The sequence below is a fragment of the Chlorella variabilis genome (assembly GCF_000147415.1).
Source record: "Chlorella variabilis unplaced genomic scaffold CHLNCscaffold_5, whole genome shotgun sequence".
NCBI classification, from domain to species: Eukaryota; Viridiplantae; Chlorophyta; class Trebouxiophyceae; order Chlorellales; family Chlorellaceae; genus Chlorella; species Chlorella variabilis.
Window position 1 is genome coordinate 221935 of NW_005435083.1, and position 10348 is coordinate 232282.

At 69.0% G+C, this 10348-nt stretch overlaps 5 protein-coding genes across 5 annotated transcripts in view; 3 read left to right on the forward strand and 2 right to left on the reverse strand.

Moving 5' to 3' along the window:
• Positions 1-472, forward strand: part of CHLNCDRAFT_142743 (hypothetical protein) — a gene marked incomplete at both ends in the record, with an annotated part of 4502 nt that extends 4030 nt beyond the window's left edge. The window contains 2 exons of the mRNA XM_005849404.1: positions 54-182; positions 344-472. Coding sequence (XP_005849466.1) covers positions 54-182; positions 344-472 — 258 coding nt within the window. The remainder of the gene's footprint in view (positions 1-53; positions 183-343) is intronic.
• A 435-nt stretch (positions 473-907) lies between these two features.
• On the reverse strand, positions 908-2103 carry CHLNCDRAFT_57187 (expressed protein; the record flags this gene model as incomplete). Its single annotated transcript, XM_005849675.1, has 4 exons — positions 908-1310; positions 1432-1619; positions 1722-1866; positions 2007-2103. 4 exons carry the CDS (start codon positions 2101-2103, stop codon positions 1096-1098), a joined length of 645 nt encoding a protein of 214 aa, XP_005849737.1. The 3' UTR covers positions 908-1095.
• Positions 2104-2302: 199 nt separating this feature from the next.
• On the forward strand, positions 2303-4221 carry CHLNCDRAFT_142745 (hypothetical protein; the record flags this gene model as incomplete). The annotated part of the gene is made up of 7 exons (XM_005849405.1): positions 2303-2326; positions 2446-2698; positions 2836-3058; positions 3172-3331; positions 3490-3746; positions 3900-4002; positions 4147-4221. 7 exons carry the CDS (start codon positions 2303-2305, stop codon positions 4219-4221), a joined length of 1095 nt encoding a protein of 364 aa, XP_005849467.1.
• A 1565-nt stretch (positions 4222-5786) lies between these two features.
• CHLNCDRAFT_9849 (hypothetical protein) lies at positions 5787-7473 on the reverse strand (the record flags this gene model as incomplete). The annotated part of the gene is made up of 5 exons (XM_005849676.1): positions 5787-5861; positions 6010-6198; positions 6409-6740; positions 6984-7157; positions 7317-7473. Coding segments are annotated over 5 exons (927 nt in total), but the record flags the coding sequence as incomplete, so codon positions are not given.
• Positions 7474-9292: 1819 nt separating this feature from the next.
• CHLNCDRAFT_30281 (hypothetical protein) overlaps positions 9293-10348 on the forward strand; it is a 3371-nt gene continuing 2315 nt past the window's right edge. The window contains exons 1-3 of the mRNA XM_005849406.1: positions 9293-9664; positions 9844-9920; positions 10081-10237. Coding sequence (XP_005849468.1) covers positions 9359-9664; positions 9844-9920; positions 10081-10237 — 540 coding nt within the window. The 5' untranslated portion in view covers positions 9293-9358. The remainder of the gene's footprint in view (positions 9665-9843; positions 9921-10080; positions 10238-10348) is intronic.

Sequence of the window (10348 nt, forward strand, 5' to 3'; positions counted from 1 at the left end):
TGGCCCACCTGCTCTACCTGCGCATCTGCCTGCCCTTCCGCATGCGCATCGAGCTGGCGGCCGAGATGGTGGCCAGCCTGTGCGACCTGGCCGTCTTTGTGTGCGGCATCATCCTCATCGCCAAGCCCGCGTGGACTGCCGACCAGCGGCAGAACATGGGCATCGCCATGCTGGTCATACAGGTGCGGGTGGGGCGGGAGGGGGCGGGGGCGGCGCTGGTGTGCGGCGCTGTGCCTGCTGGGCTGCGGTGTTCGCCTCTGCCACCATCACGTGCCACGCAGCCGCTGCCACCACGCCTCTCCTCCCCCACCCGCCTGCCTGCCCGCCCCCCACCCCTCCGCAGGCCGCCGGCTTCCTCATCTTCATCTCTGTGCGCCTGCTGCTGGCGATGCGCACCCTGGTGCTGACCGCGCTGCCCCTGCTGGGGGGCATGTTCCGCGGCAGGCGGCGGCGGTCGGGCGCCCCCAGCTGAGCGCCTGCGCCCCTGCCCGCTGGCAGCGGCAGGTGCGGCGTCCCACCCAGCCGCATGCCAGCGGGGTGCTGGGAAGAAGAAGCGCGGCGCACCCTCTTGTTTGTACACCTTTTCCTCCTGTTTGTTTCACCCCCCCGCTTTGTCTTGGTTTGTAGCCCCGTTTTCACTTCACCTGACTGCGTCCAACTCTGTACCCCACCAACACGTGCATGACGTGGTGTGCTCCAGGCTTATTGCTCGCCTGGCTGCCACTGGACAATACCTGCGCTCACGCCCCTCGCCCCACGGCCGTCCTCCCTCGCCCTTGAACTGTGAGGAGGGAGGCCATGCTTTTGGTTTGGTTTCGCAACGTCCACTTGCCGCACGCTGTACGCCCCTCTATTTTTTGCCATGCACCGCAACAAACACGGGCAGCGGGCCTGATGCCTCTTCATCTTCAAGTTTAATCTTCAAAACCAATAAATGCTTGCAGCCGGCCCGGGTCGGCGCCACGCTGATCCTGCCATGCAAGTGCTTGATGCATCAGATGGGAATGAGCAAGTGCGGTCCTGGCAATCAGTGGAAATAAGCATGCACCGCTTAGGGTGCACCTGCGCCGCAACGGAGCCGCGCCACCCGCGCGCCTAGGCAGCGCTGCGTCGCCGGTACGCCAGCACGCCTGCCGCCAGCGCCGACACCCCCAGCGCCGCCAGCAGCAGGGTGCGCTGCTCCCACGCGCCGCCCGCCAGCGCCGCCCACCGGCCGCTGCTGCCCTGTGCCTTCTGGGCGTGCCGCCACAGCGGGGCCCCCACAAACTCCGCATACATCTCGCACAGCGCCTGCTGGTTGTGGATCACCCCTGCACCCACACAGGACACAGGAGGCACCTTGGCATCCGCTCTCTGGAGCTGCGCTCGCTCCCATGCAGAACGCCGCCGCCTGCCTGCCATCCCGCCACGGGCTGCGTGCACCCCGCTCACCATCCCAGCTGCTGCTCTTTGCGCAGTGGTCCCCGCTGGGCACGTAGTTGTCCAGCTGCAGGCCCATGATCCGGATGTTGTCCGCCTCTGGCTGCCCCTCGGCATCCACCTCGCTCGCGTGGATGAACATGCGGCGCGTGTGGGCCTGCAGCGAGCACTGCAGCCGGAACTTCCTGGCCGCCCCGGGCCTGTAGCAAGCGGGTTTTGCACACGCATGCTTTTAAAACAAAGAAAAACGTCCTGTCACCGCTCTGCGACAAGCCTGCCTTGTCCTGGGCGGTCGTGAGTACGGGGGCAGCACTTGCCGGGTGTACTCAAAGACCCAAAAGTGCTCGGCCTTGTTCCAGTCCGGGGCCAGCAGCCCCCTGAGGCGGCGCCCCGGGGCCCCGCCCTGCGCCACCTCCACCGCCTCAAAGCCGTCGCGCACCAGCAGGCCTGCAGCAGACAGGCCAGCAGTGAGAGGGGTGGAGTAACAAGCCGGCTGTGCTTCTGCACCTGGACCGAGCGGCACCGCCCGCCACCGCTGTTACCGCCACTCTGCTTCTAGGCTGCAGGCGATGCGAGCCGCGGCTTACAGTGCATGGCCAGTGCCAGGGCGGCCGCGCCAGCCTGGGACTGCAGCAGGGAAGGCTGCGGGACGGCGGCAGTCATGAGATCAGCAAGCTCTGCCATCTTTGGACAATCGTGTGAGAGTTGCAGGGTGTATGCGTGATGATCTGAGGAGAAGCCTGCTTCTCTCTCTCTCTCTTCGATGACGGCCAGCTAGGCAGCCAGGTGGCACTATTGTGATGGTTTCGCCTCTTTCTGCATCCCATCAATCGACCAGCAATCGCACCATAGCCCTGCAGTTGGTGAGACCACCATTACACACATGTCGGACTCTGAAGACCTGCAGGTTGGTGCAGAACCGCTGACCAGCACATCCCCGACACGCCAGTAGGCACGGCTACATGCCACCGACGCGATCACAGCCGCCGCCTGTGTGTCCCAAGTTTCACGGCCGCCCCTGTGCAGGACGTGCCGCTGCCGGCCCTCTTCCAGCGGGGCCGGGCCCTGCTGAAGCAGCTTGAGGGGCTGCCCGCCTCGGATGCGGGCACGCAGCAGCTGGTGCAGCGGGGCGGCGCGGTCTGGCGGCAGGCGGCCGCCGCCGCCGATGCCCTGGCCCTCTTCTCTTCCAATGAGGAGCTGGAGGACCTGGCCACAGCCGACATCAAGTACCTGCTCATCCCCTTCTATGCGGCAGAGGCGCTGACCCACACGCACGCAGGTTGGTGTGCCGGCACGCTCCGCCTGGCTCACAGGTGCAGCGGCTGGCCCTCCTGGCACGGCCCATCCGCTGTCGCTTGGTCCAGGGCCCACAGTGTGCACCGTGCAAGCTGCCGCCGTCGCTCCTGTGCCGTGCAGCCGACCCCCGCGCTCGCATCGCCGCGCTGACCAGCGCCGCCGAGCAGTACAGGGCGTTCCTGCACCGCTGCCGTCAGTACGGCCTGCTCAGCCCGCCGGCCACAGCGATGGCAGATGCGGCGCTGCAGCAGGGCGATGGGGGCGGCGACCACGGCAGCAAGCAGCAGGGGCGCACGCTGGATGCCGCCACCCTGCGCCAGAACAAGATTGAAAAGTTCAAGAGGTGGGGCAGGTGGAGGGCTCGGGCTGCCCCCGGCGTGACAGGCTGCCAGGCGTGCGTTGCGCAGCCAGCCCGCCGTCCCTTCAGCCCGCCTGCCCTGAAACTGCCTGCTGTAGGGAGAAATACGTCAAGGGCCGGCTGGCGGAGCTGGAGCAGCGGCAGCGGCAGCAGGCGGGGGCAGGAGAGGGGGAGCATGCGGGGGGGCAGCGGGGCGGGGATGCCGAGGAGGCGGATCGGGAGCTGTGGATGCTGCAGGCCGACCTGGCAGCACTGCAGGTGCGCACGGGGAGGCTTGGCCGCTTGGCTGCAGGCTAGACACTGCGCTGGACGTTGCGCACACTGCTGGGCTGTCGCCCTCCAGCTGCCAGCTGCCCATCGCGGCCTAGACTGTCGCCACCCGGCCCACTCATGCCTTGTACCTTTTGTGCAAGCAGGCTGCTGAGCGCATGGGCACACTGCAGCAGGAGGTGCAGATACTGGCGCACGCGGCCGCCATGCCCGAGCAGCAGCGGCAGCGGGAGCGGGAGCAGCGGCAGCAGGCGGGGCCGCCGCCGGACCTGCTGCGCCAGCTGCACGCGGCGGCCGGCGGCCTGGCCGGCGCTGGCGCGCGGCGTGAGCAGCTGGCTGCAGGGGTGTTCCGGCCTGGGCATGTGCAGCCCACGATGAGCGTGGAGCAGTTTGGGGAGCTGGAGTACCGCAGGCAGGCGCTGCTGCCTCTCTGCCCCTGGCCCCGCAGGCGCTGCCGCGGGTGGTTGTGGTTTGGTTGGCACCCAGCAGGCAGCAGCGGCAGGCGCCCCCCAGAGCTGCCACAGCCGCTGCTGTGCCTGCTGCCCCCCACCTGCAGGATGGTGGAGCAGCAGCGGCGGGAGGCGGCGGCCAAGGAGCGGCACGAGCGGCAGCAGGCGGCGCGGCGGGCGGAGGACGTTGAGGAGGAGCAGGTGCAGCAGGTGGGGCTGGGAGGCGCTCGGCGCCTGGCTGCCCGCTGCCCGCGCAGCCGCTGCCTGTTGACGCTCAAGAGTCGCTCTGTGCGTGTGTGGCAGCGGCCCGCTCATTGCTTGCCTGCCGCTTCCCTGCTCTTCTCCTGGCCGCAGCAGCGGGCATGGGATGATTTCAAAGATGACAATCCGCGCGGCTGGGGCAACTCCAAGCTGCGCCCCTGCAGCTAGTCGATCAGTTTGTTACATGCAAGACGCGTGCATCTTGATCATTACTCAATCAGAAGCGAGGCACTGTTGCCAGCAATGGCGCGGTCAACTTCACATTTGCCGAGGGGGCGCCAGGATTCCGAGGGGCGCCGGGGGAACCAACATATATTATTCTAGCAGTTCTGGTTCCACCATGAAAGCAGGTACAGTAGTTGGAGGGTGGTGGGCCGAAATCACCGTCACAAGTGAAAGGGCGGATGTGCAGGTCTGGGGGGAGAGCAGCACCCTGTCTGCCCCACAGACAATCAGGTGTCAGTCAGAAAGAAGGCAGAGGTGATGCCCCGGATGTCTGTGCATCAGGTGGAATGAATGATTGAATGAAATTGATGGTAGTCAGCAGTGCAGCAAATGTTTGGGACTCAACACATCGGTCAGAAGCCAAAGCACGCAAACATCCGCCTGGCGGGGCGGGCCTGCTGCTGGCTCATGGCGGTGGCCGCCGCCGCAACTGCCCTGTCCTCCTCCACCATCCTCTGTTTGTCTCTGTAGCTCGACTCGCTGAGGAAGCGGCCGAGCGGCGTGTCGGCCGCAGGCGGCACACCACGGGCTGCATGGCAGGCAGGCAGGCAGGCAGGCGCACGATGAGTCCAGATGCCCAGCAGAGGTGGCGGCTGCCATGCGCACCGTGCCACCCCATCCTGCACGCATGCGCCTGGCGTGTGCGCCTGGCGCTGCTTGGCTGGCCCAGTCGGCTGCGCACCAGATCTGGCAGACAGCAGCAGGCCGTCGGTGCCGCCGTCGTGCACCTCCTGCATCAGCGCACCCATGATGTCCTGCAGCGCAAGCAGCAATGGGCGGAGGCAGCACTAGGGAGGTTAAGAGGTCCGCAGCGGCCATCCATGGCTGGCTTGGGGCCTGGCATTGGCTATATCATGCCCCATGCCCCATGCCTCATGCCCCATGCCACAGCGAAGGGCTTGCCTGCGACTTCATGACGGAAGCGCTCTTCAGCGCCGCCAGGTGCGCGTTGCCGCCGCGAGCTGCAGGGCGGCGCCAGCGCGGGCAGCCGGGCGGCGGCCCTTGGCGGTGTCGTGAGCAGCGAGCGGCGTGTGGCTGGAGCGCGCACGATCGAGCGCCGCCCAACCGCCGCCCTCGTCCCGCCCTTGCTGCCAGGCCTCGGTGCACCAGGTGCCCCACTCACTCACCTTGGCGGTAGTTGCTGAGCACCTGCCACACAGCATCCTGCGTCAGGCACGCCATCAGGCCCTCCGCTGTGGGCGCGGCTGCCGCCGACCAGGACAGCTGCGCCTCGCGCTGCAGCAGGCCCACCAGGCGCGCATACTCCTCCTCCTCAGCGCTGGCGGGGGCCTCGTCGTCCTGCACGGAAACACACGCGCACACACAGGCAGCACGCCGGCGCCGGGTGAGCGAGCGGGCACACATTGTGCGCAGGACGCAGCGGCAGTGCCGCCGACCCGCGCGGCCGCCGCCGTTCAACCCTACCAGCCCCAGCCCACTCGGCAGTGGCGCTGCCACGCCATGAGGGGCAGGCAGGCGGCCAGCCGCACCTTGACCAGCTCGGTGCGCACTTCCTGCCTGCTGGCGATGTGGCGGGCCCTGGACGCAAACTGGAGCGTGCTGAGGCTCTCCTCCAGGTTGATCTGCACAGAAAACAACAGTGGAGTTGGGAAACTTTGGGGCCCACTTCTGCGGCTGCCCGTGGGCATGCAAGGCAAGCACAAGCCGCCGCCACAGGCCGGCGCGTTGCATGGCATTGCCGGGCCGCCACCCGCCCTCCCACCCGCCCACCATGTCTGGCGCCACACAGGCGATGAGCACGGTGGCGGAGGTGCCGCCCAGGCTGTCGGCCAGCAGGCGGGTGAGCTTGGAGTCGCGCAGGGGCACGTGGGGCCGTGCGTCTGCGGCAGGGTCCAGCCGGGCCAGCGCCGCCACCACCTTGCCCAGCGCCAGCAGGCCCGAGTTGATGCCGCTCGACTCCTGCGGGCACTAGTGTGTGTGTGTGTGTGTGTGTGTGTGTGTGTGGCCACCGACTGGCTCTCAGGAGGTGCGGGGTGGCACACCTGCTGAGCAGCACAGCAGCGGAGCAAGGGAGGACCGCGCGGCCCCTGCTGGGCCGCGCCGCTGCTGCCCGGCAGGCGGGGCATTCCTCGCAAGCGCCCACCGAGGCAGCGCCGCCGCGTGCCGCACCTTGAGGCGCTGCCCCGCGGCCCCCGTGCGCCGCTGCCGCTCGCTGCCCGCCAGGTCCACCAGGTGCAGCTTGGAGCGGGCCCTCAGCCGCCTGCCGCGCACGTCGGCCCAGGCGCGTGTGAGCAGCAGTGTGAAGATGGCGTGGGAGCGGGAGCTGTGCCTGTTCATGGCGGTGGCGCCCACGCTGCGCAGCTGCACCCCGCGCTCAAACGCCGCCAGCAGCTGCGCGGAGGAGGCCACCCCCACCCGCACCGCGTTGTGCGCCAGCACGTCGCCGTGCTCGCCTGCGCGGAGGGAGCGCAGCGCAGCGCAGCAGGCAGGCAGGCAGGCAGCTCGGGGCGTGCGTCGGCGGGCCAGGCGCGGCACGAGGCCATGCAGGGCCGCAGAAGGGTGGCAGGCGCACCCCAGCAACGCAGCCGGGGACAGCGGGGCGAGAGCAAGGGCATACCCACCCTCCCTGATCACGATGTCGCTCTTCTGAGGGCTGCCGCCGCCACCGGCCGCACCGCCGGCACCGCCGGCCGCGCCGCTGCCGCTGCCCTCCTGGCGCGGCGCGGCGGCGGCGGCGGCGGTACCGCCTGCCAGCAGGTCCACCACCTCCTCCTGGTACACCTCTAGGAACTGCACCTCCAGCTGGTACCGTGTGCCCGCCGGGTCGCCCGGCGCGCCACTGTGGCGCCGCACGTGGTCAAACACGGCGGCGGCGGCGCGCGGCAGGATGCCCAGCTCGCGCTCGTCGGCGGGGATGCCTGCAGGCGTGCCGGGGAGGGGAGAGGAGCGAGTGGCGGGGATGGGGCCGCGCGCGGCATCCACCCTTCTGTTTACATCAGCTGCTCCAGCAGGCACGAGCGCTGTGCCGCAATGCAGCGCCGCCAGCATGCATGGGTGTCAGGGCCAGTGCGACGCACCCGCCATGCCCATGGTGTGCGTCTTGCCGCTGGCGGTCTGCCCGTAGGCCAGCACGCACGAGGTGTGGCCCTGCAGGAAGGCGGCCACCAGGTCCGCCACGCACCCCTCGTACACCTCCTCCTGGCTGCACCCGGGGCCCAGCACGCAGTCAAACGACCGCCGGGTCTCCCCCTTGGGCGTCGCCGCCACCACGGCGCTCCCGCCCGCATCCACGCTCAGCGCCGACCGCGCAGCGGGGCCCCGCCGCCCGCCCTCGGCCGCCGCGGGCGCCATCGGCCTCACCCTGCACACACGCGGGCGCAGCAGGGTGCGCGGGGGCTGAGCCTGGCATGGCAGGGATGCCTAGCGATGCAGCCTCCTCTCAGCGCCACGCTGCCATTGCATGGCACGTGAAGGCACGCCGCTGACGGCGCCGCCAGCGCCGCACCTCACTGCCGCCTGCACCCGGGAGAAGGGCTTGTGGCCCTCGTCTGCCTGCCTCTCGCGGGATGTGAAGCTGTCGCCCAGGCCGCTCCTCCCCTGCAGCCAGCAGGGGCGCCTCCCATACTTGCACGGTGTGCCAACCCCTCATTGCATCTGCTCCCAGCGCACAAGCACGCCGCCTGCTTACCACTGCGCTGGCCATGCTGGTCAGGGTGGAGTAGGAGGAGGAGCGGCTGGCGGCAGGCCCATCCTGGGCGCCGCCGCTGGCGGTTGGCTGGGCGGGTGGCGGCGGGGGCGGCCCTGGGATGCGGGCGCCTGCGCGGGCGCTCAGCGACACCACCATGCGGCCCTGCACCAGCGATGCAGACAAGAAAGGAGGAGCTGGGTGCATTTTTCTGCAGCACCCCTGACATGTGGCAGCGGTTGAGCATGGCGCTGCCCCTCTCTGCGCCGCTCCCCCTACCTGCTGCTGCCCCGGCGAGGTCGAACCCATATCATTCTGCATGCCGGATGCGTGGGAGGGTGCAATTGGGGGTGGGCCGAGGCAGAGCTACGCAATTGCGCCAGATGTGGCGTGATCTGTGAAACTCCCAGTCCCAAAAATCCCTGCCTGGCAGCTATTGTCTACCGGGAGATTCTGCGTCCCCGCTGACGTCTGGGTCTCACTACAGAGCGCGCGCCTGCTGAGCATGTTGGGGTACGTGTCACACCCGCGGTGGGCTGCGCAGCCAATCGGCTCAGATTGGATTGCTAATGCTAGTTTAGACCTAACTGGGTGGTGCCCCGGGTCCACGACGCCTGCACAACCGCCAGGGCTGGCACCCCGATCGTAGCTATTGAAAGTGCCTCAGCCGCTGCGCGTGTTTGGGGTCTAGAAGGAGGCTTTCATTGGCTGCGAGCCTGGGTCGGGGCAGACATGGCTGCCTTGAATGAGACCAACGCTGAAGCAATGGCAAGTGCCTGACGCTGTTGGGGCAAGCTGGGGACGGCACCTGGGCTGCTGCCGGCGCTCATGCCATGCGCATGAACCCATCGGCCGGCCACCCAGCGTGGTGCCCCACCTGGCGGATGTTTGGGCAGACGCTGCCCGCCCCAACACCCAAACCTGTGGCTTGCCTGCCCAGAGGGGACCTTGTGCGTAGCCCATGGCCCTCTGACAGGCCATGTGCCGCCGCCTGCAGGGCTCGGGCGTGGCCACCGGCCTGCCGCTGCTCGACAGCTTGGTCGGCCTGGGCGCCGGCGCGGGCCTCAGCACGAGCTCGCTGCTGCTGTATGCCAGCGCGGCCACTGGCGCGTATGCGGTGTGGGAGCAGCTGCGCTTCCACATGGCCAGGTGCGTGCAGGGCAGGCTGGGCGTCGGCGCGGCAGCGCCCGGTGGTGGTGCGGCGGCAACGGCGGCGCTAGTTCCCCCTGGGAGCCGGCCTTCCTTACAGCCTGCTGCCGCCTTGCTGGGCATGACTGAGCCAGACCCTGGCTGTCCTGCGCACGCCGAGCTGCCTGGCGGGTGCGTTCGGGCGCCGACCGGCCTTGCCGCGCGCGTGCGCGCAGGCGGCGCAAGGATGGCAAGCTGGTGCCGGGCCCCAGCCGCGTGACGCCTTTCCTGGGCGGCCTCATCGAGATGGTGCTGGACCCGTACTCTTTCTGGGAGCGCCAGAAGGACGCCGCCAACGTGACCAGCCCCGGCTACTCGTACAACAGCCTGGCCGGCAAGATGATCCTGACCGTCACCGACGCCGACAAGTGCCGGGAGCTGATGGCGGTGAATGACGCCAGCCGCATGCTCATGGTGCTGCACCCCAGCGGCAAGACCATCCTGGGCGCCAACAACCTGGCCTTCATGCACGGGCCCGAGCACAAGGCCATTCGCAAGTCCTTCCTCTGCCTCTTCACCCGCAAGGCGCTGTCCACATACACGCAGCTGCAGGTGCGGGCGGGGGGCGGTGTTGGCAGATGGGGCAGGCAGCGGCTGGTGTCGGCAGGGCAGTGCCATGCGTGCATGCGCTGCTGCTGCCCCCAGCTGCCCTGTCCGGCTGGCGGCCTGCTGACGGGCTGGCTGGCTGGCTGATCGGGCCGTGGCATGCCCGCTTTGCCAACCTGGCGCAGGACGGAATCATTCGGCGGCACCTGGCCGAGTGGATGAAGCGGCCGGAGACGCGGGAGATCCGGGAGAGCGTCAGGTGGTGGTGGTGGGGGGGGTGCAGGCAGGCGGCGCGCTGGCGCCGTGAGGACCGAGGCAGGGCTGCTGCGTAGCCCAGCGGGGCAGGCATTTGAGCCAGGGCTGGGCACGACCGACAGGTGTGCCTTCTCCACACCCCACCCCACCCACCCACCGCCCCGCAGGGACATGAACCAGGCCACCAGCCAGGATGTGTTCCTCGGCCCATACCTGGATGACCCCCAGGTCAGGGCCAACTTCTCCCGAGGATACTCCGCCATGACAGACGGCTTCCTGGTGAGGCGCGCGGCGCGCCGGCAAGCCCTGGCTTCCCGGCAGCGCGTGCACGGCGCGGCGCACCCCCTGCCCGCCCTCTCACCCCCGCCTCACCTGCCACGCCGCCCGCGCGCAGGCCTTCCCCATCTGCCTGCCCGGCACCACTGTGTGGAAGGC